At 46.9% G+C, this 10,721-nt stretch overlaps 1 protein-coding gene across 1 annotated transcript in view; it reads left to right on the forward strand.

The window, feature by feature from the left end:
• Papss1 (3'-phosphoadenosine 5'-phosphosulfate synthase 1) overlaps positions 1-10,721 on the forward strand; it is a 73,384-nt gene that overhangs the window by 11,643 nt on the left and 51,020 nt on the right. The window contains exons 2-3 of the mRNA XM_004626696.2: positions 5,854-5,968; positions 10,101-10,336. Of these exons, the coding sequence (XP_004626753.1) occupies positions 5,854-5,968; positions 10,101-10,336 (351 nt within the window). The remainder of the gene's footprint in view (positions 1-5,853; positions 5,969-10,100; positions 10,337-10,721) is intronic.

The following is a 10,721-nucleotide window of genomic DNA, read 5'->3' on the forward strand; positions in this document are numbered from 1 at the left end:
ACCAGGTCCAGACCTATGAAGTTCAGATTCCTCCAGGTGGGTGTTGCTTGGATCTGGCTGCTGTGCTTCGCTTCTTCCTGCTGCAGCCCTTGGAGTTCAACCCTTTGTGTCACTCTGGCAAGATGTTCTGCTCCTGAATCAGCTGGGTGGGTCTTGCCTCTAGCCTCTTTGCTGAAGGGTTCCACTCTGGGCCTGCACTCTGGGTCTATTCAGGATCCACGACTTCCTTCTTTTTAGTCAGAAGGTCTTTTTCCTCCCTCTAATTACTCTGACCAAGATTTTCAGCACCCTGTTGAAGAAAGTGGTGAAAGTAGACTCCTGGTGTTGGTGTTCCACCACTGAGAGTGGTGGTGGCTGGGCTCTGTCATGTGCAACCTTTATCACATTGAACCATGGTCCTCTATACTTGTTGCTCTGAGGGTCTATCATGAAAGGTTCTTAAATTTTTATTGAATTCCTTTTCTGCTTCTGTTGAGATAATCATGAGGTATTTGACCTTCGTTCTGGATGTGCTGTGTTACACTTATTGATATGAACCTGCTGACCCATGCTTGCATTCTTGGGGCGAATCCCTCTTGATCACAGTATGTAATCTTTTGATGAAGTGTTGGATTTTGTTTGCTACTATTTCTTTGAGAGTTTTTGCATCTATCCACAGTATTGGATACTGTGATATTGAGTACATATCAGAGGTACTGGTCTGCAGTTTTCTTTTTGGTTGTTCTGTTATTTTTGTCCTGATTTAGTATCAAGATATAACTAGTACAACAGAATCGGTTTGGTGGAATTCTCCTTCGCCTTTTTGGGCATTTTAAAATGTTTTATAGAAGTCAGCAGTGAAACCTCAGGGTTTTTCTTTGTTGAGAACCTTTTTACTCTTGATTTAATGTCATTGCATGCTTGTTTGTTTGTTTAGGTTTTCTCTTGTCTTTGTGGTTTAATATTGGCAGGGTACACGTGTCCAGAAATTTATCCCTACTTCTGAGTTTTCACATTGCTGGTACAGTTGTTCATAATGGCCGCTGATGATTCTGTACGTTTCACTGGTTACTTAGAGTATCTTATTTTTATCTCTGATTTTTATTGTGATCTTCTCTTTCTGTCTGTTCGCTTGATTAGTGGCTTGCTGATTTTATCTTTTGGAAAAAATAACTACTTTATCTTTAAAGCATTTTTAAAATTTGTGATCTTATGTTTTCTCTTATATTAATTTTGTACTTGATTTGTTGTGCTTTACTTCCTTAAGCTGTGTTACTTATTTGAAATCTTTCTATATTCTTGGTATAGCCATTTAATATTTTAAATTTGCCCCTTTGCATTGCATTTGCTGAAACCTATAGATCTGGTAGGTTATATTTCTATTTTTCTTTCAAGATATTTTAAACTCCCCCCTTGCGCTTCTTCTTTGCCTCCTTCGTAAATTAGGAACATATTTAATTTCCACGTATTTTTTCCATTTCTAAGGTTTCTTATGTTGTTTGGCTTCTGGTTTTATTTCTTCATACTTGAACTCACTTTGTAGCTCAGGCAGGCCTCGAACTTGCCCTCCCGTCTCAGCCTCCTGAGTGCTAGGATTACAAGGCATGTGCCGCCATGTCCAGCCAATAGGATCATGATTTATTTTTATTTTTTTGGTACTGGGAATTAAACTCAGGACCTTGAGCTTGTCAGGGAGACACCTGTACCATTGAGCCCCAATTTTGATTTATTTTTAATTTGTTGGTCCTTGTTTTGTGACTTAACACGTAATCTATCCTTAGTGTGTGCCATGTGCTGGCAGATGAAAACAATGGTCCTGCTGATTGAGACGTTCAGTGAGGGCCTGTCAGTCTTTTGGATCTGGAGTATGTGTTACTCCTTTTGGTCTGGACAGTCTGACTGTTGGTGGGAGTGGGGTATCCTAGCTGTGGCATTGGAGTCTTCTGATGAGGTTTACTTGTTGTGGTGTTGCTCCAGCACTGGGTGCACGTGTGTATAAAATTGCAGTGTCTTGTTTGTCTATATGATGTAGTGATTTTTATTGGTAGGGTTTCTTCACTCTTCTGTGATTCATATTTTATCTGACTTGTTTCAAGTTCAGAAATTCTTTTTTCAGTATAGTCAGTTGTGGAAGTTATGAGTTATATTTATTTTTAGCTGATTGAATTGTTGAGCTCCAAGTTTTTCTTTTTCTTTTTTCTTTTTAACACTTGTCTGTTTCTGTTGGATTTCTCATTCTAACCACAAACTGTTTTCCTTTTCTTGTTGGATTTTCTTTATGTATGCTGTTGGTTTTTTAGGTTTATTCCTCTGAATTACTCATTACGCATTACTCTGCAATTTTTGGACACTTCTTAAGTTTCTTTTCCTATGGAATGTGTGTCTGGGGATTGCCCTGTTCTTATTTTATTTTTGTATTTTAGAGAAGGGTCTACAGGGTGTTCAGGATCTCACTACTAGATTGGATTTGTAGTGATCCGCCTGTTTGCAGCCTCCCGAGAGCTGGGATTACAGTCTTGCACCACCATGCCCAGTCTCATTTGCCAGCTCAGCGTGCCCTGGGGGTGGGGGTGGGGGCGGGACCGACAGGACTGACCCAGGCATCTAGCCCCTGGCCCCTGTGCCTGCTTGCAGGTGCATTAATCTGCTGAGCTATTTGGCTGGCCCTGCCCTGTTCTTTAGAGTATTATATTTCTTGTTTCCTTGCCTATCTAAGCTTCTGTGACTGTGCAGCATTATCTGCACTTCTGACGTAACAGTTGCCTCTTCAGATTTTATGGACTATCTTTTCAGAAAAGGACTTTTTCCTGTTGATGAGTCGTAGGGTGTTGGTTGGATGTGATGCTTCACTTTGGTCCTAAGTGGGCACATACATGTAATCTCTGTGTTGATTCCTCAACCATCGTGCCCTCCCTGGCAGCTGTGAGCGTCTCAGTGGGGACCCCAGATGCAAGTGGAGGCAGCTGTGGGACTTTGCAGTGAGTGGAGGTGGCTGGGTATGTGAGCAGGACTCTGGAGAGTGCTTGCTGAATGCTGCCCTCATCTCGGCCAGCGACCCATAGGGGAAGGCCTCAGGCCTGGCAGGGGCAGATCTTCCTGCCAATGGGGCCCTTTGACGGGGATGGGTGTGAACTGTGGCAGATGTGTACCTTGTCCTGTGGTGGTGGCAACACTGGAAGGCTGCGGTCATAGGGATGGGCTCCAGCTCCAGGATGTGCAGTCTTCATCTCCTCAGGTGAAAGGGGTGACATTTCCTGTTGTGGGGGCCTCAGGTCAGCCATGTGCAAGGGTCCCTGTTGTATAGCTGGGTCCCATTGGGCTCATGAGATGCAGTGTTCCTTGTGAGGGCAGCGGAGTGGGTGGGGCCAGTCTCTTGTCGTGTAGGTAGCAGGGGCTGTGGCTGTGACTTTGTTCCCACGGTGCTACCTTTCTCAAGCTAGTAGATCAGGGGTCTGGAGCCAGAGACAGGGCAAGTACCCTGCCCAGACACAGCCACCCTGTGGGCCCCAGGCTGCTCCCCACTGCCCAGCTCCGATGAGGGAACTTCCTGTGGCTGGAATCCTGGTGTTGGTAGGATGATGTCTGCTGGGCTGTCCTGTGGTGCAGTCCCCAGTGACGGAGCCAAGCTGACCCTGGGCTTGTTCTGTCTCCCGCACTCCTCTGCTCTCTGCTGAGCTCCGGTCCCTCCACCTCACCCTGTGAAGTGTGGTCTTCACTTGTTCACTGTTATGATCCCCTCTACGCATGAGATGAATGCCAGGTACCTCTTGGAATTCTCCAGGTTCAGGGTTTTTTTCTTTCTTTCTTTTTTTTTTCTTTTTTTTTTTTTTTTTAGCGCTGAGAATCAAACTCAGGACCTTGTGCTTGCCAGGAAGGTGCTGTGCCACTGATCTGTAGCCCCACCCCAGGTGTATTTCTAAATGTGACCTGTGAGACCTACCTGAATAACAAGTCCCCTTACTGTAGGCTGCACTTCCACTGCAGTGGGTGGGAAAGGAGCTCCCAGGTGCACTCCGCAGGGATGGAACCAGACTTACCTTGTATTTTTTTTCCTCACCTAAATAGCAGTTTATAGCTTGTCAGGTAATTTTCATTCATTCCAGTTCAATTTTATAATAAAGTAGAAACTATTTTATTGGGGTTAAATCAAATTAAAATTCTTGCCCAAGGGCATGGCAACTTGGAAGCATCCTGCAGCAGGGCAGGCTGAGCGGGTGGAACAGGTTCCTTAGAACACTGGGCAGGAACGGTCTGTGTGTGCCCTTCCGCATCGCCCTGTGCTGCCTGCTGCATGACCAGGCGCTGCAGCTCCCGAGCTGCTCCTGCTTCCTGGAAATGTGGGGTTCTGTTTCTGAAGCCTGCTTTTGTTTAAATTCTTGCCCGTGCCAAGCTGGTAAATTTGGTTTGCTTCATCAGCTGATAAAAAAGAAATGGGCCCAGTATCCTAATTTTTTTTTGTCTCTAGGAATCGAACTCAGGACCTCATGCTTGCCATACAGGCACTGTTCCTGAACTATATCCCCAGCACATTATTTTTTCATGATTACTTATTAAATGTAATTTTATTTGAAATCCATGTGTTAATGAGACCCTTGTTGGAGGAAAGGTGGGGCTTGAGTGATGTGCCCAAAAAGAATTAACAGCCCATGGCCTCATAGAGATTCCCAGCCCTAGGCAGTGCTTTGGGGGAGCCTCAATTCCTGGCAGGGGAAAGGAGAGCTTCGCCTCACACACCTTCATGGGCAGAGCAGATTTAGAGGCTCTGTGCCGAAGTTGACGGTCTAGATGGGAATTCCTTGCTTTTAAAACCGTCCCATTCTTCATGGGTTCTTGGTGGGGGTGTCAGTGCCTGTCCTTCTGTGGAAGCGTGAACTGAACAGCTGTGTGCGCACAGCAGCACCTTCCTGAGCTAAGGAAGCCTGGAGCAGGAACGCCACCGCAGCACAGGGTAGGCACAGAAGTGGAAGCACAGGAGGGGCAGCCGCACTCCGCACCTCACCTCCTGCCTGGAGGCTGCTTGGGGTAGGAGTGGGGAACGAGTGCCACAACCTGGGGAGAGCCAGCCCTGACTCAGCAGTCCAGGCCCACACTCCACTTGGTGCCCCAGTGTCCAGGCCATCACGTGGCCAGGCTAGCTTGGTGGCTGTGGGCTTTGATCTGGCCCCAGCCCTAGGCTGAGGATTTCTCCGTTCACTAGTCCTGGGGTCTTGGCAAGTGTATGGCACTTCTCAGGGTTAACATCGTTGTCCATAAAAACTTCTGGTTTGCAGTGCCTATGTTGTTGGGTTACTGTGAAGATTATGTTTATTCTTCTTCATGTGGGAAGCCCGAAGATCACATTAGCTCCCCAAGGAAAACCAAGGTGACTGGTTTTCTCTGCAGAACTCCAGGGAGGTGCAGGTTACACCAAGTGTACCAACTATATGTTTCTTTTGTTTTTGTGTTTTTTTATGGAACTGGGGATTGAACTCATGCCCTTGCACTTGCCAGGCAAGCACTTATTCTACTGAGCTATCTCCCTGGCCCCTTGTTTTTCAAAAAATCATTTATGTATGTATGTATGTATGTATGTATGTATTTGGTACAAGGTCTCCTTACGCAGCTTGGGCTCATAGTGATCCTTCTGTCTCAACCTCTTTAGCACTGGGATTACAGGCGTGCTCCACCATGCTCAGTGTTGTGGCTGACACAGCACTCTAGGGAGTGGGGCCAGCAGGTCATGTGGTGCCGGGGATCGAACCTGGGCCCTTGTGCTCGCCAGGCAGGTGCTTAGTCTGCTGAGCTATCTCCTCAGCCTCCCAACTATATGTTTACAAGGAACCTGCATTTCCCTTTTCAAGGACACAAATCTGAATGCTTTATTTGTTTCTCCAGGGGATGCAGAGAGCGACCAATGTCACGTACCAAGCCCACCACGTGAGCAGGAACAAGAGAGGGCAGGTGGTGGGCACGCGAGGCGGCTTCCGGGGATGCACAGTGTGGCTGACAGGTATGGTCACGGGGAAGCCAGGTGTGCTTTGTCCAGGGCCCCTCCCCATGATAGATGCAGTTGTGAGGCGCCGACCTGTACTAATAAACATTAAGGTACCGAAAAGCAGTGTTACAGATAGCCCTGGATTGTAGGATTCTGCTGCTTTACTTTTTAGCTCTGATCTGTGTGTGTGTGTGTGTGTGTGTGTGTGCGTGCCTATGCCTTAAACAATTTATTTAACTGAAGTGACTTCCATTTATTTTGATACATGTTTTCCCTATCATGATTTACAGCATGTCCAAACCAATATAAATATTCCATGAATATTTGACCATTTGGGTATACAATTACTCAATGCTTCAGCAATACTATTCAGCAAGAAAGGCACTAAAGAGGACAGACCTGATACCTTTAGCTAGGTAGAATGGGCAGCTACTGCAGATATTTCTGAGGGAAAGGCACCATACAGCTGTTCAGCTAAGAAACCCATCCTACAACGTAGGACAATTTTTTGTTTTTAAGTAGGACCGAGAACATGCAGCTACCAGTTCAGGGCTGTGTGGGAGAGCTCCATCCCCAGCTGCGCCACGAATTCGTAGGGAACAGGCTACAGCGCTCAGGCTCCTTCCCAGGGCTTTTCACAAAGTATACTTCTTCGGGCTGGTCAGGCTGGTGCTTCAGTTGAATCCAGGTACCTTTCTCTTTGGCTTCCTTCTTTTTCAGATTGTATTCCTCTACACTTAGGAAGCTATCTCAATTCTTTGAGTGTTTAATAAGCTCAATATGCACATTAATCCTCTTGGCAAGTATCTGGCCCTTAACTTGCTTCTTTACACAATACCAGCAGCATGCTGAGTAACACTGTAGACTCTTCCCAATTTGCCATGGCAACATTTGTGAGGCATTCCTTTCTGCACAGTACCCATTCCTCCATGTCTACAATGTCACCCTCTTTGTAGATTCGCATATATGTGGCCAAAGGAACAACCCCATGTTTCCTAAAAAGCCTAGAGAATGTATTCCTGTTCCCCTCCTCTTTCTCTTCATGTTTATCATTTTGGAAAATTCCTGGTAGATGGCAGTTCCAGCTGAAAGAAAGCTCTGGCTTTGCCCTTATAATGGGAACAAAGACAGCATATAACTGACGTGGTTGCTTAATTATAACACATTCCTTTCTGGTAATTCCTTTTCTACTTGGGATTAAGGGTAAACATAGATGAAAATCTAGCATGTATCTTAACAGGAGCCTTCAGTAGATGCTACACTAGATTAAACTCTGACTGTAAATGTGACCCTGATTCTGGTCCAAGAAGCTGACAGTGTGGGCTGCACTGAGTGGAGGGGCAGGGACCAGGAGTCTCTCAGCTTTGCTCTGGCCGCTGATAGTCTGTTGTGGTGGTTTTCCCAGGACCTTTTTCTGGGCTTAGCCACAACAGGCTGGGAAGAGGGTAGATTGAGTGAAGATTTAGGGGAGAAAGTAAAGAAAGGCTGGATCCCTTTGCATATAAGAATGGTATTTAAAATTCTGTAACATCTTACCAGGCTGCCCACTACCATTTTATACCAGTTTATCCTGTCTGCAGCCACATGGGACAGGCTCTGTTTTCCAGAGTCTTTGTCAACAGTGCAAATGGCCAGTCCTAAGAAATTGGTGCCAGTTGTCAGGAAACTATTGTTTAAAATTACACAGTGCATGTAATTTTTCTATGAAAGATGGTATAGAAATCTGGGAGTGGTGGTTCACACCTGCAGTCCCAGGACAAACCAAGGCATGGGGGTAAGAAGTTTGAGTTCAGCTTGGGTGACTCAGTGACTTAGCAGGACCCTGTCTCGTGACCTTGGAAGGGCTGGGGATGTAGCTCAGGGTGAGGGCCCCGGGTTCAGTCCCTAGTGCACATACAAAAAGGGATGCCGACAACCCTTATTTTTCCTGTCTCCCTATTCTTCACTGCATCTAGATTGGAAAGATGTTGCGTTTATATTGCCCAGGGTTGCAGCACTTTGTTCTGTTCTCACATCAGATTTCTGTAATTGTTTGTATTTTAGTCGTGTTAAGTAAATTACTGTGGTGTGTTCACTCATGAACCCTTTATTTCAATCAGGTCTTCATGGTTTATTTATTTTATGTATTTAGAGGGTCTGTAGGGTCTCACTACGTAGATCGAACTTGTAGTGACCATCCTGTTTTCAGCCTCACAAGTGATGGGATTACAGGCATGTGCCACCATCCCCAGTCCCAATTGCCATCTCAGCACACCCCAGGGATGAGGCTGGCACAGTCTGTGGTGCCAGGGATTGACTCCTGGTCCCTGTGCTTTGCCTAAGCAGGCGCTTTAGTCTGCTGAGCTATTTGGCTGGCCCAGTTTATTTACTTGGTGATTGATTTAGCAGTGCTGGGGGACTGAACTCAGGGCCTTGTGCATGAGAGATAAGCACTCTGCCACTGAGCTGCATGGCTGGCCTTGAGCCTGCTGCCCTTCTGCCTCAGCCCCCTGAGTGGCTGGGATTGATGCAGGCCTGGCCAGGAGCTTTTTGTTTTCCATTTGGTATCCTTTCCTCTGTCTCCTTTTAGAAACTTTGTGTTATCCTGTGACTTCCCATCTACAGTTAATTTTTGTGTGCTATGTACATAGTCCGTCATCCCCCAAATATGCCTTGGCTAGGACCCCCCCCCCTTTTTTTTTTTTTTTTTTTTAGTGAACCAGGGATTGAACTCAGGCCCTTGTGCTTGTCAGGCAAGTGCTTATTCTACTGAGCCATCTCCCCGGCCTAGGACCCCCTTTTTCTGGGACCTTCCTCCAACCCCGTCCTGTGTTAGGTGTCCACCTACTCAGGATCTGTTCCACAGATACCTCAGGAGCAGTGGTGTACATCCTTGGACCTTGTCCTATATCAGCAATATCAAGGTTGTGTTTTCAGTATGACCCCCATTTTTGTGTTTCCATATATGTTTTGTACTAGGTTGAACGATTATCAGAATTTCGTAGGGATTTAGTTTGGGACTGTGTTGTATCTGAAGGTTAATTGTGGTGCAGTGGATCTGTAGACTATTGGATGCTCTGTTTTGTGGGATATTCTGTTTGTCTCCCCACTAATGAGTCTGGGTACTATTGGTGTGATTTTGGGGATTGCTTTGGTCAGGGTTGTCAGTCTTCAGTCCGCTCCTTCCCGGGGCTCCCTGCTTGCCAGGGCTGGCTCGGCTCTCCAGCCCCTGAGGCAGGCTGTGGTCTTCTGGTTTCTGCTCCAGGCACTGCAGACTCCATGAGAGGAGTGCTCTGCTGTGTCTGGCTCCTTCCTAGTCTATGTCAGAGCATGTGGAACTCTTCCATATATGTACTGTGAGCATTTGTAGTCAGAACTCACAAGCAATGTGGGGTCTTCTATGATGGGTTCTCCCTTTAGTTTAGTTTAGGTTAGTTTAGTTTAGTTTAGTTTTTTTTTGAGACAGGGTCTCGCTATGCAGCTCAGGCTGGCATTGAACTCACTTTGTAGCCTAGGCTAGCCTTGAATTTGCAGTGGTCTTCCTGCCTCAGCCTCCCAACTGCTGGGATTATAGGCACGCACCACCATGCCTGGCTCAGTGACTTTTGTCTAGTGCACTTTGCTGATACAGTAATTGCTGTAGACTGTACTGTACTATGGAGTGCTGTAGTTTTACATCCTGTTGTATATCACAACACCTTGTTAACAGTTATATAAACAAAAGCAAAGCTATCAAGGAGTTTCCTTTGACCATTTCTTTGTTATAACTATTGTAATATACAGACCCCACACCACTCCCTGGTTAGCAACCAGTTAAGTTAGCAACCTATCTGAGGGCCAGAACACTGTCTTTGGATGAGGGACATCTGAAGTGTTAGCAGGAGACAAAGCGAGAAGCGAGTACAGCTACCTAGCAGAGCTGGATGCCGAGTTGGATGCTAAAATAGGTCATATCCCCTTGGGTGCTTATCAGTGACTCTGGGTGCCCTGGGGCGTAGATTCAGATATCAGAGAGGAGTCCTCACAGCAAATGCTTGTGGCTGTTTTACTGGGTGTGGAGAGGGGTATGGGGAGGCGGCTGACCGTGAGGCAGCCCACTCCTCCCTGCTCCTCGGTCCTCAGTCCCATGCTGTCAGTCACTGCTCTGCACTGCACCTTCCTATTGCAGGCCTGTCAGGGGCAGGGAAGACCACGGTGAGCATGGCCCTGGAGGAGCACCTGGTCTGCCATGGCATCCCGTGCTACACCCTGGATGGTGACAACATTCGCCAGGGGCTCAACAAGAACCTGGGCTTCAGCCCCGAGGACCGGGAGGAGAATGTGCGACGCATCGCTGAGGTTGCCAAGCTGTTCGCGGATGCAGGCTTGGTCTGCATCACCAGCTTCATCTCGCCTTACACCCAGGTAAGCATGGCTGCAGCACCTAGCTGGGCTGGGCGCTGCTGCATGGTTTGGGCAGGACTTGCTGAATGAGCCCAGCGTGTCACCAGGGAGGCTGAGTGCAAACTAAAATAACCCGTGATGTTTCTGTGCTGTGAATTCTTTGAGTGATTTCAGCTTTGGAAAAACCTGCTGCTGAAAAACTCAAACGTGTAACAGTTGAACTCAAGCCAGGGGCCAAATGATTTCACGTTTGCCCTTTTAGTTCAGTAAACCTGTATATGGTGAGTACTTAGTAGTTGTCAGGCACCAAGAGAAATCCTTGCAGCTGCTGCCACTGTCACCCCTCCGCCTTCCCCTTCTCTGTGCTCTCCTCCTCCTCCCCCTCCTCCTCCTCCTCCTCCTCCTC

This window comes from Octodon degus, unplaced genomic scaffold (assembly GCF_000260255.1).
Source record: "Octodon degus isolate 3935 unplaced genomic scaffold, OctDeg1.0 scaffold00016, whole genome shotgun sequence".
In the NCBI taxonomy this organism is placed as follows: domain Eukaryota; kingdom Metazoa; phylum Chordata; class Mammalia; order Rodentia; family Octodontidae; genus Octodon; species Octodon degus.